This window comes from Meles meles, chromosome 21, assembly GCF_922984935.1.
Source record: "Meles meles chromosome 21, mMelMel3.1 paternal haplotype, whole genome shotgun sequence".
In the NCBI taxonomy this organism is placed as follows: domain Eukaryota; kingdom Metazoa; phylum Chordata; class Mammalia; order Carnivora; family Mustelidae; genus Meles; species Meles meles.
The window spans coordinates 43,461,540-43,478,152 of NC_060086.1; the positions used below are offsets into that span (position 1 = coordinate 43,461,540).

At 67.8% G+C, this 16,613-nt stretch overlaps 1 protein-coding gene across 3 annotated transcripts in view; it reads left to right on the forward strand.

Annotated features, from left to right (window-relative positions):
- The window catches only part of LMF1 (lipase maturation factor 1), a 73,270-nt gene extending 59,964 nt beyond the window's left edge, over positions 1–13,306 (forward strand). For 2 of the 3 annotated variants that reach the window (XM_045993458.1, XM_045993457.1), the window contains 7 exons: positions 3,393–3,560; positions 6,641–6,727; positions 10,827–11,010; positions 11,126–11,279; positions 11,378–11,561; positions 12,209–12,321; positions 12,597–13,306. In XM_045993458.1, the coding sequence (XP_045849414.1) occupies positions 3,393–3,560; positions 6,641–6,727; positions 10,827–11,010; positions 11,126–11,279; positions 11,378–11,561; positions 12,209–12,321; positions 12,597–12,771 (1,065 nt within the window). In that variant the 3' untranslated portion in view covers positions 12,772–13,306. The remainder of the gene's footprint in view (positions 1–3,392; positions 3,561–6,640; positions 6,728–10,826; positions 11,011–11,125; positions 11,280–11,377; positions 11,562–12,208; positions 12,322–12,596) is intronic. The other variant, XM_045993459.1, reaches the window with a different exon arrangement.
- Positions 13,307–16,613: the final 3,307 nt, after the last annotated feature.

The window sequence follows — 16,613 nt, forward strand, 5'->3', positions numbered from 1 at the left end:
CTGCTGGCGGGGGACGCTTCCGCTGAGCCTGGCTTCTCAGCACTCCCCAGGCGTGCACTGACCAGAACTGGCAGCCGCTGCCCCACAGAGGATACATTTGGGCTGGAGCCCTTCTCCTCCGAACCCCAACCTGCCCCCGCAGCGCACTCCGTCTGGGCTCCCGCCGCTGCGGGCATGACCTGGAGGCTGCGGCAGGTGGGCCGCCAGCCGGGTCCCCTCCTCACCCCTGGTCCCGGGGGCCAGCCTGCAGAGGACGCAGTGAGGCCGCCCTGGTGGACGGAGCCTTGCTGCCCAAAGCTAGGGCCGGTGCCCAGAGGCCTCAGGAGCCGCTCAGCCGCACTCCCTGCCCCGGACAGTGTATTTCTTCCGGCAAACGCTGAAGCCAAGTCGTGTGCTCTGCCCCGTCGCTGCCCGCACCCCGGCCGGGCGCCCTCCGTGGGAAGGAACGGTCGCAGGAGGAGGCCGCCGGCAGCTTCTCCCGGATTCAGCAAGGAGCGTGGCTTCCCTCCCCGGGCTCCAAGCAAGCACGGCGAGTTGTTTCTTTTTCTTCGTACATGCGTCCTACCCTCAGCCGGGCCCGCCATCCTGGAGGAGTCCTAGAAGGTGGACGGCCGTTGCTGGGGCCTCCCTGGGTGCGGACGACACCACACCTCCCGAGACGCAGATGTGACCCCGTGGTGCGGGGACCTCTGGGGGAGTGCCTGCTCCGAAGGCAAAGGGACACACGTCCTCTCCCTGCGTCTGTGCTCGTTCCCCTCACGTGTGCATCCTGTCACCATGGGGGCCTCCGCAGTCGTGGGCCTCAAACGGCTTTTCAGAAGCGAGCCGGCCGAAGACGCTGCAGAACCGGCACCAAGACCTTCGTCCTTTCCGGCCATTCGTGGGCCGTCCGTGCCGCAGGGCAGAGCACACGCGGCTGCCTGTCTGGAGACGCTGCGGGACAGTGAACGGGAAGGCCGCGTCACAGTGACACGCACTGCACTTACCCACCACGGGCAGGGGCCACGTGTCCCGTCCACCAAGTGTCGGCCACACGTCGTTCCTGGGTTGCTCCGCTGGGGACGCGGTACGGCAGAAGCCCCAGGAGGGAGCGCACAGGCTCAGGCTGCGTGGCCGGCGGGCCCTCGCGCTCACAGGCGGGAACACACGTGGGAACAGGTCCCTGGGGTAGACGGGAAGAGACCCGTCCGCCTCCCTGTGCTGCAGAAATCCGCTCGCAACGCGGGGGGACGCACAGCCCCGTCAGCGAGACGGCGTGGGTGCGGCCGCGGAGATGCTGTCACTCACTTTTTCTGCTTCCGCCCACGAAGGAGCCCAGAGACCGTGACCCCCACGCCCTGGCTGGGTCCCTGCTCCCAGCCTCCCCTCACAGGGACCAGGGCTCCTTGGGGAAAGGGGCACCGAGGGGCGGCGGCAGCAAGGGGTTCTGATGACCCTGGAGCATCTTTAGGGCCCGAAAGTGGGGAGTCTCTGGGAACGCTGCGGTTGCATCAGAAGTGGCCGTGAAGAAAGCCCACGTGGCCACGTGAGCGCTGACAAACGGGCCGGAGGCGCACTTGACCCTGCGGTGGAAAGCCAGCTGACAAAGGCAGACGGAACGGCAGACCCGGGAGTCACCACTCAGTGGCCAAGGGAACCCCAGATTCTGGCGAGAACCGTCACAGGATGCTGGAACGCAGGAGGCTGCTTCTGTCCGCCTCACGGTGCCGGGCGGGGCCCGACGGACACCCCTCAACCAAGAAGTTCAGGCGCAAACCACTATGCCGCCCTGGGTCCCCGGGACAGCCCCGTCACCCCTGTGGGACCCGCCCTGAGGGACATGGGGTGCATGAGTGCGGCTGTGTCCTGACGTTTGGACGAGAGGCTGGCGAGGTGCGGGACAGCAGGCGACCTGGCCTGCAGTGTACGTGACCGTCTACACTGGTCGGACCCGCGGGCGCAACGGCCCGGCGCCGGGTGTGATTGCCGAGCCCCGGGAGCGCTCGCCCTTGACGCTCAGAGGCTGCCCGTCGCTGCTCCTGCGGTGGGAAGCGGGAGAGCATGGGTGCGAAGTGGGGCATTCGGGGGTTTTCTTTCCTATTCTGACTTTGCTCTGAGTCAGAAATCGGGTCCGAGTGGAAAGGTCAGCAAGGAGACAAACTGGACGGGACGGTGGCCCTTCCCCGGCAGCCGTCCTTCCTGGGGCCATCTCCGGCCCTGCGTGGCGGGCGGGGGCAGTCAGCCCAGGGCTGCGTTCTCGCGACTTCCTCCCGCGGCCTCTTACCCAATCCCGCCGCCCCGTGTGTCCAGGCAGGAGGCCCCGTGCCCAGGGGCAGCACAGGCCGGCGCACCTGGACCCGCGGCGCAGGCACTTCCTTGTGTCCGGGGTGGGGGAGCACACCCAGGGTAGGGGTGGGAGCCTGCGGCCGAGCCGAGCTGGGGCTCCAGGGGCAGCAGCAGGGGCTGAACCACGTGTGACGAGTAGAAGCCGTTTCGTACCACGAACACGTTTGAGTCTCAAACTGGAACCAGGTCAGCCCACCGCGACTGCCCGCTGTCCCTGTGTCCCTGCACTCCCCCTCTCAGATGGCGACGTCGTGGCCACGCCGGGAGGGAGAATGGGGCACACGAGGGGCTCGTGTTCAGAACCACAGCGGCGAGAAGAGGAACAGGCCACTCACTGGGGCTGGGCTGCCCCCACACGTGCTTCTGGCCCTGATCCCAGACCTGGGGGGCGGGTGAGCCGGGCCGCACGCGGTTCCCGGAACCGGAGCCTCTGGGTGCTGGTCTTCTCACTGACGGCCGCGGGTCCCCGCCCGGGCATCCGGCTTGGGTGGGAGGCGCCCAGCCTCGGCTGCCGCCAGGGGCCTGGGGGAAGACCGGGCCGCTGCGGTCAGAGGCACAGGACCGGTCAGCTGGGTGGTGGGGCGGCCGGCACACGGCTGAGTCAACACGCGGGCCTCTCGGGACGCTCCACCCGCCCCCACACATGCTTGGGGGCTGTTCCCAGAACACACACGAGGCCGGAACCCCCCGCTTCCACGGCCTCCGTGCGGAAATCTCCGCATGTGAGCGCGGACCTGAAACCTGGGTTCCCCTAGTGCCCATCCCTTTGCTCCTGGGTCCCCAGGACACTCAGGGTGCCCCCGGGGGTCAGCATCACAATTAAAGGAGACCAGGCAGGGGGAGGGCACCCATGATTCACACCCTGAGGCTGAGACACTCGGTTCCAGGTCTGGCATCTCGGCCACAGGCATCTGAGCTGCCGGAGAAAGGTCCAGGGGACTGGTCTCCCCTGACGCTCTCCTGGGACAGCCGGTGGGCACAGGGCGGGCAGGGCCGGGCGGGGGGGGCAGAGGTCCCCTGCGGGGTGGAGCTCCAGGCTTGGCTCACGGGCCCCCTTCTGTCCCCAGACGCAGCCAGTGCCCAACCCTGTGGCCTACTTCCTGCACTGGTCCCCATGGTGGGTCCACCGCTTCCAGACACTCAGCAACCACTTCCTGGAGCTCGTGGTGCCTTTCTTCCTCTTCCTCGGACGGCGGATGCGCACCCTCCACGGCGCCTTACAGATCCTGTTCCAGGTGAGCCCGCGCCTGCGTCATCCCTGTAACCGTCCGCGAGGAGTCTCCGCTGGGAGGACAGGGAGATGGCCCGGGACGTGCTCCTCCCTCGCGTCTGGGAAGCCGCCCGTGGGGGGTTCTAGGGGTGTCCTCCCATGGGGTCAACCCTCTCCTGGGTTAGCCGTCCAGCCCTCGTCAGCCGGGCTCTGAGGCAGAGGCTGGGGCTGCTCTATGTCCACGTGGACAATGGTCCTGAGCCCTCGGCCTGCCGCCCTGCCCGCTCCCTGCCCCACCAGCCACAGCCTCAGCGCTCGTGGCACCAGGCCCCTCCCCCGCGAGCAGCGCTTCCACGGCCGCCGTCTGGGGCCTCCACTCTCTGGGCCTCTCCTTTCCCTCAACTGGGGCATCTGCTCGTAGATTCCCACGAACAACTCCGTTGGGACTTGTAAATTCCTTGTCATTTTTTTTAAAAGATTTTTATTTATTCGTTTGACAGAGACAGCGAGGGAGGGAACACAAACGGGGGAGTGGGAGAGGCAGAAGCAGGCTCCCCGCTGAGCAGGGAGCCCGACATGGGACTCGATCCCAGGACCCCGGCATCATGACCCGAGCTGCAGGCAGACACCTAACAACTGAGCCACCCAGGCGTCCCGTTTCCTTGTCATTTAAATTCAGGCAGCCGACCTGCAGGTCATCCCTAGCTTTGGACGTAGTGTCCGAAACTGGGATTCCGATTGCTGTCGTGGCTGCTGTCTGTGGGGGCAGGCGGGGGGACAGCTCGCAGGGAAGGGCACGGAGTGGGGGCGTTCTGAGAAGCGCGTGCCCCGCCTCGCCTGCCCACGGGGAGGGCCCTCCACCTCAGGCTGTGCCCCTCCCTGAGTGTGTCCCCTACTCGGCTGGTCTCTTGTTCCATCGGAGGAATTTCTGGGTGTTTCCCAGTCTCTGTGGTAACAGAAAAGGCTGCGGGGGGCGTGTGTGAGGGGAGGCCCGCGTCCAGGCGGGCGTGGCTCCCCTGGTACCGTTGTCGTGTCTAGAGCGGCGAGTTGTGCAGACGGACCCCACACTCAGGAGGCTGCGAGGGGCTCACGTGCTCCGAAATCTCGCATCACAGCCCCGAACGCGCTCAGCGGTGGACGGATAAAGGCACGAACCACGTCCCGTTGCCAGTTTCGAGAAAGGGCCAAGGCAGTACAGGAGCAAACGCGCGGGGTTAAGCAGGCATTCATTGGGGGCGCCTTCCCCGAACTCGCTAGGTCTGCGGCATTTTGCAGTTTCTTGTTACTTTCCTGCCACCTGCTGTAGGCCCCCAGTGCTTCCGCCGCCGCTGGAGTAACGCCCTGGCTGTGCACGGTCACGAATCTGCAGAAAGACGACGTCACTGTCACGTGACACGGCGGTAGAGGGTCCGCACATCCGTCTCATGTGACACGTCAACTTACGAGCCCAGGCGGACACCTGATCACCAGCGGGATCAGGAGGGTTCGCTGCGGGGTCACCGGCGCTATGCATCCTCTGGACAGGTGTCCATCGAACCGTCAGTCACAGCGTCCCCCCGCCGCCCCGAGAGCCTTCTGTGCTCCCGGACCCCTCCCCGCCTCAAGCCCAGGACAGCCCCTGACTCCTGGCTGTCACCGGAGCTCGGCCTTCTCCAGGGCATCCCGTGGCTGCAGGCGTCTGGGAGACTCGCTCTCCAGACGGCCCCTCACCTAGCAGCACCCGCCCGAGGGTCCTCGTTTTCCCGGCTGAAGCGCTCACTTCCACCGCGGGGCAACCATCTGCGTTCCGGGCGCGCCACAGTTCACGCGTCCGCCAACCAGACTTGGCTCGAGGGCAGCGCCGCTGCGGGGCACAGCCTCACGGCCGGAGCTTAACTCTCAGGGGTCCCCGCGCCGTGCCAGGGGCCGGTCACTGGGGAGCATGGCGTGGGGGTTTCTGTGCGGTCCTGACGGGCCGCGCTTCTGCTCCTGCACCCGACAGCCCGGGGACGCGTCCGGATCTGTTGTTTCCGCTCGCTCCTGCGGAGGCGGCTGAGGATGTGGACGTGCCCCTCCCCGCCTCCGCCCGGTTGACACAGCTGCTCCGGAGGCTTCTGCAAGGCCACGGGGCTGCTGTCTACTTGGAGGTGCACGCAAGACCCGACGGGAGAGCTGACCTGCCCGGTCCCAGACGCCCCCGCCTTGGGACGTTCAGCCTCGAGTCTGAGGGAGGGACCCTGGCAGGGGCAGCCTGCGTAAGGGACAGGAGCGGACGCCCCCCAGTGAGACCAGGTGCTCAGAGGCAGGTGGCTCCGGCTGGGAGCAGAGACCCGCCTCCGCCTCCCTCCGTGTCCCGCTCCTTCCACCGTCTGTGACTGCGGCCAGAGTCAGGAAAGGTCACGGTGAGGGCCAGCACCAGGGTGACACCAGGGCAGCAGCGAGCTGCCCCCCCCCCCCGGCTCCTGAGCCACATGCCCAGAGCTGGGGTCCCAGGACACAGGTGCCCAAGAGCACGTGTGTCCCCTGGGACGCCTACGCTGCAAGGGAACTGGAAAGACGTTCACAAGTTACTCACGCGCAGGTGGGCCGTTCCCGACCCGGCGCCCAGCCCGGAGTCGCCCCGGGGACCATGCGGCGGCTGCTCGAGCAGAGAGGCCGCGGGCGGGCGTCTTCCAGTCCCCGCCTTCCCGACGCCTCTACCACCGCGGTTCGGAGTCGGACGGCGTTCTCGCCGCACCACTGTGCCGTCTGTGCGGCCCCACCACGGAACTGCCCCTACCCCCGCCGGTGGCATCGAAGGCGTCTCCAATCTGTTCGTCACTGTCATCGAATCACAATTCTGGGACATCATCTCTCGGTACTTTCTCTGCGGCCCCCCCTTCCCGGGACGTGGCGCCCGGTGTGTCTGTCGGGCATCCCGTCTGGCCGCGGTCCATGCGGTGGCTCAGAGGGCACCTCGCCTCCAGACCCTGCCGTCCCCACGCCCGCTTGCCTCATGTCCGGGCAGGAGCCGCTCCGTTGCTCACGGGCCCTTTGCCGCTCTCAGAGCGCGTGTGGTTCTTTGCACACTTTCCGCGTTTCTCCTGCTTGTGACAGCGTCTCGTAAATCCCTTCTTTCGTTCGCAGAGGCTGCTCGGACACGCTCGTCCACCAGGTCCAGGTTTCCTCCCGCCTCCGATTCTGTCCTCTGGAGCCCTTCTCCTCGGCTCGCAGGTCCGCAGGCCCCGACGGGACGCCGGGGGCCGTGGGTGAGGGTGTGGACGCCGGGTCCTCCTCGGTGCCGAATCCCGCCCTGCTCACAGGTCTCCCCATACTGGGCGGCCTGACGGAGCCTCCGAGGCGGGGCTGGCTTAGCCTTCCTTGGGGCTGTGCCTTGCAGGGTCTCTGCCGTGTGCCTGGCTTTCCCCTGGGTCTCCACCCGCGTCCTCTGGGAGCTTCCAGGTGCCTGGACCCTGTGGCTGGCAGACGTGAGGGCACCCCAGCCGTCCCTGGGCCTACTGGCCTGCGTGCCTCCTTCCGGCACAGAGCCAGCCCGCCGCCTTGACCTCCCTGGCATCAAGCTCTGCCCTTCGAGGCCCGCTAAATGCCTCCAGGGAGAGCAGAGGCTGGCGTGGGTCTGTGTGGCTGCCTGGGCTCAAGTTCGCCGGCCTGTCCCCCGGCCCTGTCCCCCGGCCCTGTCCCCCGGCCGGCTCCAGCACCGCTCCCTCCTTCCAGGCCCTCGAGCCCCGAGAAAGCAGTCACCCTGCATGCAAAGTCAGTGTTCCTGGGGCCACCGAGTGATGGCGCACAGGGTCATGGCTGTGGGCCACGGGGGCTCACTCCACTTCTTGAGGACAAAAGGGCATGGTCAGTGGTGGCCCGCCAGCGACCAACGGCTCTGCGGGAGTCTGGAGAGACTCCCAAGTTCATGCCTGCTGGGTCCTCGGCTGGAGCGGCAGGAAGGGTGTGCCCGAGTGTGGGATCGGATGGTTCCAGGGACGCAGACAGGACGGAAATGCTGGAGGAAACGGGGCACCTCGGACAGGCTCCCTGGGCTCTCCTGTGTCCCCGTCCTGACCGCTGAGGGTTTGCACGTGGAAGTCGGGGAGGCCCGGCGCCTGGGCGGACAGGGCCCCGGGGCTCTTCTCCGTTGTCGGGGGAGCCAGACCCCGCGGCTGCACGCTGCTCTCCAGACGACACCCGCTGTGCCCACACCACGTGACCGCCTGCGCCCCAAGCCGGGGTTGTTCCAGAGGGGTGAGCGGGTGACCCCGCACGAGGGCAGCCCGGGAACGCGGCGGAAATAACCCCCTCACGTCCAAGGCCCGGCGTCACGGGCGACTTGCCCCACGCTTTCCGTCTTTCCGTCTAAATGCTTACGTGGTCTTAACGTCTACTGCATCCCAGGACACAAGGGACCCTGCGAGCAGGCAGGTCACTCCGCTGGGGCGTCCTGAGTAAGGTCCTGTGTTCCCTGTCGGGAAGCCCCTGGGGCTGGCCGGTGTGTCTGCCCGCCCTCAGGGTTTCTCGGCCGCACCTTCCGGCGCAGCAGTGCCTTCTGCTCTGTGCAGGGTCCTCCCGGGGCTCGGCTGTGACACACAGGAGCACGGGCGGCGAGCGCGCTCCGCAGGGGCGTCCGGTCAGACCGGCGGCTTTGGGCCTGGGCTGCTGTGGGCTCTCAGCGCGGCTGCCGGCTGGGCCCGTCGTGCCTGGAGAGGTTGGCCCTGGCTACGCCGCTGCTGGGCCTTCTAGTGGCGACGGCGGCCACACGTCCAACAGGGTTGCCGGGAGGGTTTGCCCAGATGGGCCCTTCGTGGCCAGAGGTGGGTGCTGGTGGCCGGCTGCGCGACAGGGGCTCTGAGAGGCAGGTGTGAGGGCTCCCCTCCTGCCTGGCGTCCCACCCGGCACAAGCAGGGACTCCGGGCCGCGGGGGACGGAGGCAAGGTCCCCGTCTCAGCAGCCGTCGGGCCATACAGAGCGGCAGAGGGATCTGCAGCCGCGACCTTCCCCCGTGGCCTCAGAGAGCTGTACCGAGACCGCCAGCCGTCGGCGTCTTGACGGGACCCAGACAAACAGGACGTTTCCGTGAGCGCGGAGCTGCCGGACTCAGCCAGAGAGCGGCCCAGACTCCTGAGAGGAGGCGGCAGAGCCGCGCTTCGGGGGCACCTCCCCGCCCGGTCACTTGCTCACGCAGCAAGGAGAGACTGGAGAGCTGAGAGGAGTGGGAGGGGCCCGTGGGTCCGGGAGACAAGTGGGAAGTCAGGCCCCGGGGGAGGAGGCACAGGGCCCCGCCTGGGGGAGAGGCTACGGCCCAGGGGCTGTTACCGGCACAGACGGTGAAGAATGAGAAATCATCGATCTGGGGGCTCAGGACCAAGAACACTGGTTTCCAAATTCATCCTGGGAGAGCCGTGAACCCACACATCTCAGGTCACACCTCGTAAAACGCCGTCGTAATCCATAGAACTGACACGACCCATCGCAAGCACGGCTCCGCCTGCCAGACCCTCATTAGGCTGGCGTCTGTGACCTCACATTCGTCCCCAACGGCCGGGATCAGGACCCGGCGGAGACGCAAGGCTGGCAGTCGGCCGTGGGTCGCCTCCTGCAGGGGACAGCTGAGGCAGACCAGTGCCCGGTGCTGACAGGCCCGCCGGGGAGGACGAGTGGGAGCCCAGCTGCCAGGAGGCCCAACCTCGACACCCCAGCCCACGCCGGGCCACGCCTGTCCGGTCACCCGCGCGAGGGGACGGCCTGCTCTGTTTGCTGGACGGCCGTGGGCTTCTGAAGGTCACGCTTGTTGCAGAAATACGTCCGTTAGGTCACACGTGTGGATAAACTCTGGCCGTTCTCCTCCAGCCTCTGGGGCCACTGTGCGGTGTTCTGGTCTCACCATTTTTCGAAGTCGCCGTGGAAGCACGTCTGGCCGCTGCCCAGCTCACCGGGTCCCCCTCCTGTCTTTGTGGCTCCTGCGGCCGCAGGCGGCGGCTGGGCTGTTAACAGCTTCCTCTCCTGCCCCATCCTGGGGCCGCCTCCTCCCTTCCCAGGACTCGCCCCTGGGACAGTTCTGGAACGCGCAGAGGCCCCGCTGCAGCCCCACAACCGAGTCCATGTGAGGAAGAGCCCTTGGCCTCACAGCGGCACGTCACAGCCAGAGCACGTCCTCGTCCTCGGAAGCCCGGAGGAAGCCAGCACTGCCCAGGACATGGGCACAGCACGTGTGGTGAGGCTCAGATGGGTAACGCGGAACCTCGTGAAAAGCAAACTCCGCCCCTTCTAGAGATGCTGTCACTGGCCACCTACGCGCCTCGCACGGGCCATGGCCCGGCCAGCAGGTGCACGGGGCCCCCCGCCGGCTACGCGGGATCCCAGAGGCGGGACCGCCCAGCACACAAGCCGCGGAGCCCACCAAGTTCGGGAACAGGCAGAGCGACAGGCGGCGGCAGTCAGTTCACAGGTCTTTGGGTGGGGGTCGGGGGCTGTCCGGGATGGAACCTTCTGGATTTTATGATGGTTTGCACAAGAGTCAGCATCTGGGAAAAGCCTTTGCGCTGGATGCTTCGGAGGTGCGCGACCTCCCACGCGTGTCCGGGAGACCGAGGAGGGGAGAATGGGACGCCTCCTTCCCAAGGGCCCCCCTCGGCAGCCGCGGCCTCTGAGGGCGGCCTGGGCTCGCAGCCTCCCCTTGTTGCCCTCCAGTACCCAACAACGGTGTCATAATCAGGCCGAAGACATTATTTTTAAGTCACTAAACCCCCTACAACATGTGCAGCTGTTAGGAGGACGCTCCGGAAGTCCCGGCTGCGAGGCGGCTTCAGGCGCAGCCCCTGCCGGTGGCCGCTCACCGGGCAACGGGCTGACGCACGGGACGGCCCTGGCCATCGCCCTCTGACCAGAGACTTTGCGACCTTGGTTCTTGAGGCCAAGAGGCTACGTCTCTAGGGTGAGCCCCACGGGGATGCTGCCGTCACCCGCCACCCAGTTAGTACCACCAAGTCCACAGACGAGCCCAGCGGGACGTCTAGACCCCATGTCACCCCAGAGGCTACGGGGCTGGCGGATGGACAGTCACCATCGCGATGGCCCCGCACAAAGCCGCCGGCTCCCAGGTCGGTGGGTGGGCGTCGGGCAGCCCCAGAGGCCGGAACCGAGGTGTCCACGGGTTGGGGCCCACCAGGGCTCTAGTAAGAACTGCCTCCGATCAGCTGAGGCGTGGACACGTGCGGGCCCGGCCCTCCAGGCTCCTCTGACACCAGCACAGCAGCCGCCATGTCCTCCAGAGTCCGCTGTGGGCCTGGGCTCCTGGGCTCAGGCACTGCCCCGTCCCCTGCAGGTGGTCCTCGTCATCAGCGGGAACCTGAGCTTCCTGAACTGGCTGACCATGGTGCCCAGCGTGGCCTGCTTCGATGACGCCACCCTGGGGTTCTTGTTTCCCTCCGGGCCCGGCGGCCTCAAGGACCGAGTGCTGAAGCTGCAGGAGGCGGCCGCGCGAGGGCTGCGGCCACCCCCGAGATGCAGTGAGTGGACAGCCGAGCCGCTAGCGAGAGGGCCGGCGTGGGAGTGAGGGGCCGCCGAGGGTCCAAGCCCCGGAGCAGAGCTCAGCCCCCCATCCCCCTCTCTGGCCCCCACCAGGCTGCATGGTGCGGCGGGCGGTGCATGTGGCCCTGGGCGTCCTGGTGGCCTGGCTCAGTGTCCCTGTGGTCGTCAACCTGCTGAGTCCCACGCAGGTCATGAACACGTCCTTCAACCCTCTCAGGATCGTCAACACGTACGGTGCCTTCGGAAGGTACGGGCGCGGTGGCTCCCTGCCCCGTCCCCTGCGTGCACACGCGGGACCCATGGCCCTGAGGGAGCCCCCAACCCTCCTCCTCGGTCTCCCCATAGCATCACCAAGGAGCGCACAGAGGTCATCCTGCAGGGCACGGCCAGCCTCAACGCCAGCACGCCGGACGCCGTGTGGGAGGACTATGAGTTCAAGTGCAAGCCCGGTGACCCCGGGCGGCGGCCGTGCCTCATCTCGCCCTACCACTACCGCCTGGACTGGCTCATGTGGTTCGCGGCCTTCCAGGTAAGGGCCTCTGCTGTCCTCCCCCCGGCTGTGTTCCCAAGGCTACGGCCCCCGCGGTGGGGACGCCCGAAGTGTGGACGGGAGGGGGTGGGGGGGTGCGGTCACGCCTCATTGACCACCCCCAGCCCGCTTCTTCCTTCTGGGTCTTTCCCTTGGCTTCTCTGCAAGCACAGGCCTTGCCCCTGGGCAGCAGTGCCCCCCCCCAGGTGGGGTCTCCGCATTGCCCGGACCCCCGCACGAGGGTCTGTGGATGCAGAGGGCCACGGTGTCACTATCCGCGATGGCGAGACAAGCCTGGTAGGGCTGTCCCCGTCCCGTCTGCCTGTGCAGACTGTCACTCACATGAGACCCCCAGGGCCAGCAGGCGACCAGTGAGAGGTCACCGCCTCTCCCTCCGAGAAGGGGACCGCTGCAGGACACCCCCCCCACCGCCAAGAGGAGCCTCTACAGACACCGGCCCAGGGAGCCAGAGCAGGGCGCAAGCGTGGCCCACCAGCTGGGAGGGCTAACCCCGCCACACCTGAGGGGGGCAGGCGGGGAGCTGAGGGCCCACGGCCGCGTTGCCTCGCCCGGGGGCTCCCCTCGCCCGGGGGCTCCCCGCGTCCCGGCTCTGCCTGCAGCCAGCAGCGCCTCCTTTTCTCGCCCAGACCTACGAGCAGCACGAGTGGGTCCTGCACCTGGCGGGCAGGCTCCTGGCCAACGACGCCTCAGCTCTGTCCCTACTGGCCCTCAACCCCTTCGAGAACAGGGCGCCCCCCAGGTAGGACTCCCCTCCTGCACGGGACCTTGTCCACAGCAGCCCCTCAGGGCCCCTCCTCCAGAGGCACCCATGGGCTTGGAACCCCTGCAAGCGCGGGTGCATGTCCCCGGCGCTGGGAGCCTCCCGCAGCCGTGGCCCGTCCTCAGTGCCCGCTCCGGGGCCGAGCGCCCTTTTGCAGATGTCACCTGGGCCCCCACCGTCCATGTGCCACTCCGAGGAGTGGCAGCTCGGCAGGCCGCGGGACAGGCCGCCTGACACGGGGTCCTCCCTCACAGGTGGGTCCGGGGAGAGCACTACAGGTACAAGTTCAGCCGCCCCGGGGGCCGGCACGCCGCCGCAGGCAACTGGTGGGTCCGCAAGAGGCTGGGGCCCTACTTCCCGCCGGTCACCCTCGCAGAGCTGAAGGACTACTTCCAGGCGCGGGAGTGGCCGTACCCCGAGCTGCCGTAGGGGCGGCCCCGGGCCTGCGCGCGGACCCATGAAGCAGGAGCCTGGCTGCTGGAGGGAAGCTGCGTGTGCCCGGGCCCCGCTGCCCCGCGTCCTGGCCTCTTGGAAAGCTCGGAGAGGAGGGGCTCCCTGGGCCGGCGTGTCCCCTCCTTTCCTCCTGAGTTCATTACACGGAGCCCCCGTAAAGCCTCTGACCCCGTGGTGTCCACCGGCACCCGCCGCACAAGGGAGGGCTGGTCCCCAGTCAGGCCCTTCTGCCGGGCAGCTGAGCCCCATTCGCCGCCTGGTGTGGCCCCGAGGAAGCCGCCGCTCCCTGTGCTCTTAACCCCGTGGCTGTCGCTTCACGTCCAGGCTAGGCCTGGGAAAGGGAGAGGCCACGGCGGCCGGTCCTCCCCTCGTGCCCACCCTCGTCAGAACCTTCGTGCCTCCCCAGGGGGGACGTGTCCGGCGTCCGGAGGCATGGACAGACCCCTCGTTCCTCCCCCAGTGGGCCACCTCCTCCCCCCTCTCTTGAGCACATCCCCCCGCCATGACTCCCTGACCTGTGGAGGGGGCTCGGCTGGGACACCAGGCCTGGGCGTGGCCACTGCGGCTCAGCGGACGGGGTGTTCCCGGCGCCGGGGGGGCTCCCGGGCCCTGACGTGCGCGCGGCCCCATCGGAAAGGCTGACGCGAGCTGCCAGCAAACAGCTCCCACACGGCCGCACCCCTGCTGCAGCAGCGGCCCAGCACCTGCGGCCCAGCCCCCTCCCCCGTTACCCCTCCCCCCCTCCCCCTCCCCCCCCAAACCGCGGGAGGGCCAGGCTGCTCCAGGGAGGGTCCCGGCGGGAACTCGGCGGTTCAGGCAGGAGGCCCAGCCGAGGGGGGGCACAAGCGCGGGTCTGTGCGCGGCGCCCGCCCCCGAGAGCCTTCCCCGGGGGGCCGGCCAGTCCAGGTGCCGACAGAGAGGCCGTGTTCCTGCTCGCAGGGAAACAGGCTCCCAGTGTCTGTCTCAGAACAGACGTGGCCTCAGACGGGGAGCCCGGAGCCAGCAAGTCTGCCCGCGGCCGCCGCACGGAGCACAGCACCGGCCCACCGCGGCCTGGGCGGCCCTTCCTGGGGGGCCGTCCCGGGGGCTCTGCCGCCGGCTCCAGAGTGGGCAGGGGCCCAAGGAGCCTACGCCTTGGCCTGGGTGGCCGCTGCCTACCCTCGCGGCACGCCGGGCTCCCTGCCCCCCCGGGGACTGAGAACCCCTGCCTAGGGGCTCCTCTCTGGGGCCCGTCGGGCTCGGCACCACCCCCGGCCTCCCCGACCCTTCAGAAGGCCTCGTGCCCCGGAGGCGCCCCTGTCCTGGGACGAGACCGACGTGTGCTCACCGTGGAGGCCACTGCAGGGGACTCCGGGTCCCGGCCATGGGGCCTCTGACAGAGGAGCCCCCTGGGCTGTCCCCAGTCTCCACCCACGTGTCAGGGGACAGCCCCTCCCGAGGCCCCCCCTCCGGCTCACTAGCACGAGCCCGGGCTCAGCACGTCACCCCACTGGCCTCCCAGGCTGCCGGGCTGATGCCCACACAGCCCTCAGGGCCCGGCTGCTCCTGGTCACAGGCCGGGGCGGGGCTCGGCCCGGCCCCCGGTGGCGGGCAGCACCGATACGGGCCGGACAAGCGCCCACCTCAGGAAGGGGAAAGGCCCAAACTCCTTTTGCCTCCCCGCTGCCCGATGCTGCCCGACACTGCCCTATCTCGGGATCCGCGGTTTCCACCCAAAAGAGGGGGCTCGGGGACACGAGATGTGAGCCCGCCATCCCCCACCAGGGCTGAGGGGCCGCGGGACAGCTGTGGCCAGGAGACCGAGAGCATCCTTCCTCCCCGCTGGCGAGGACCAGATTGGCAGAAGCAGCGGCTCAGGCTTCGGCAACACACTAGAGACGCTGCCCTCACCTTCCGGGGGGGCGGGCACCAAGGTTAAGGGAGGGGCTTGACCCTGGGGACGGAGACCTCTTGATCCTGCAACGGCGCAAGGGGTGGGAGGCAGCCGCGGGGCGGGCGTGCACCTCACTCGGATCCCAGAGCCGCGGGGGCATCAGGCCCCCGCCCCCGGGGCTCGGCACCTGCCCTGGGACGGCCCTGTGCTCTGCGGGCCCACGCTGTGGGAGGACACACCACGGTGAACCCAAGAACGTGACAGGTCACCACCACTGGCCCAGCGGGGGCCTGAGGAACCGAGCGGTTCCTGCTCCCAACGGTTCCCCTCGGTTTCTGGTGCAACTGCTCCTGTTGTTCGCTCGTGTCCCTGCGACCTCGGGAGCTGTCCCCCACTCAGGCGACAGGGCCCTTCTCCATTCCGGATGCTGATTTGGGGCTTTCCCCTCTTCCCTCGTCAGTCTCAGAGCCCCGACACGGGGCCTTCCCGTCTGCTCTGCCGTCACTGGTCCGTCCTACAGGTCCCAGTGTTCACTCTCCGTCATCCTGGGCCGAAAACTCCCGTTCTTTCTGTTCCTCCTCCTGCTCTTAGGGAAACGCAGCTGAAGTCCCCAGCCGCAGGCTCTGCTGCACATTGCGAGCCTTCCCCGAATTCTAGAAATGCCGATTTCCCCGTTAATGTGTCAGACCAACAAAGGTGGGGGTTTCGGTTGCCAGAGGAGCGCGCGTGGGGCTGTCCCCTCCGTTGTCTCCCAGCATCTGCCGCCGAAGCACGCCTCAGCCCCAACGCCCCGCAGCACCCTTCGGACTGGCGTCCCTCTCAGAAGCGAACGGGCTCGGGGAAGGACGGCCACTGCGGTCCCCCAGCGGCTGTCTGCCTCCCTCTGCCCAGAAGGTCCCCTGCTCCCTGGGTCCGTTCCCCACCAACCCCTGCCCTGTGCGCAGGATGGAGACGCCTCCGTCCTCGGGGATGCGGCTTCCGAGCCCCGCGGTGAAGTGGGGCTCACGGCACCACGAACAGACCTTTAAGATGAAACGGACGCGCCTTTAGCTGCCCTGACGGAGCGGAAACACCCATAGGAAAGCAAGCAGACATCAGGGCCACCGCGACCGACCTTCCGCGAGTCACAGCAGCCACGACAGCGCCACAAACGGCGGCGGAACCGGTCCCTGCAGCGAAGTGGATGAAATCCCGGAAGCCCACAGCCACCGCAAGTGACTCGGGAAGAGACGAAGTCGCGAACACCTACATGAGCGAAGAGGCCGCAGCCGTGTAGACGCCTCCCGACAAACAGCACCAGACCAGACTGCCTCCCCGCGCACTCCCCAGGACGGGCGAGAACAGGCGCCAGCCCTTCCCAAACTTCCCAAATCAGAAGGGAGCGATTCCTGACTCCTCTCACGAGGCTGGGTTTGCCCTGCTCAATCTAAGACGCCAGCGTCTCTCGGCATTTCTGCAGCCGGAAGCAAACACCTCTGCGAAACAGCAGCAGCGAGCAACAGCGCGACGGACGGACGCTGCGTCGTGACCAGACGGGATCGGTGGGTCCCTCGCGCCGGCAGAATGCGGGGGGGGGGGGGCAGTCCTCGTGACTGACGCGGGAAAAGCATTTGACACAGTCCAAAACCCTTCTGTGAGCAAAGCCACTCTGGAATAACAGTGATGCTAAAAGGTCGTTCCTGAACCCCCAGCCAACAGCGAACGTGAAGACCTTCCGCACAGATCCAGACGGAGATGAGAGAGGCCGCTGCCATCCGTGCCTGTGACGCCGACTGAAGTTCCAGCCAGCGCCGCTGGTCACAACACTAAAACGTTCCAGGGGCGCCTGGGTGGCTCAGTGGGTTAAGCCTCTGCCTTCAGCTCAGGTCATGATCTCAGGGTCCTGGGATCGAGTCCCACATCGGGCTCTCTGCTTCGCAGGAGCCTGCTTCCTCCTCTTCCTGCC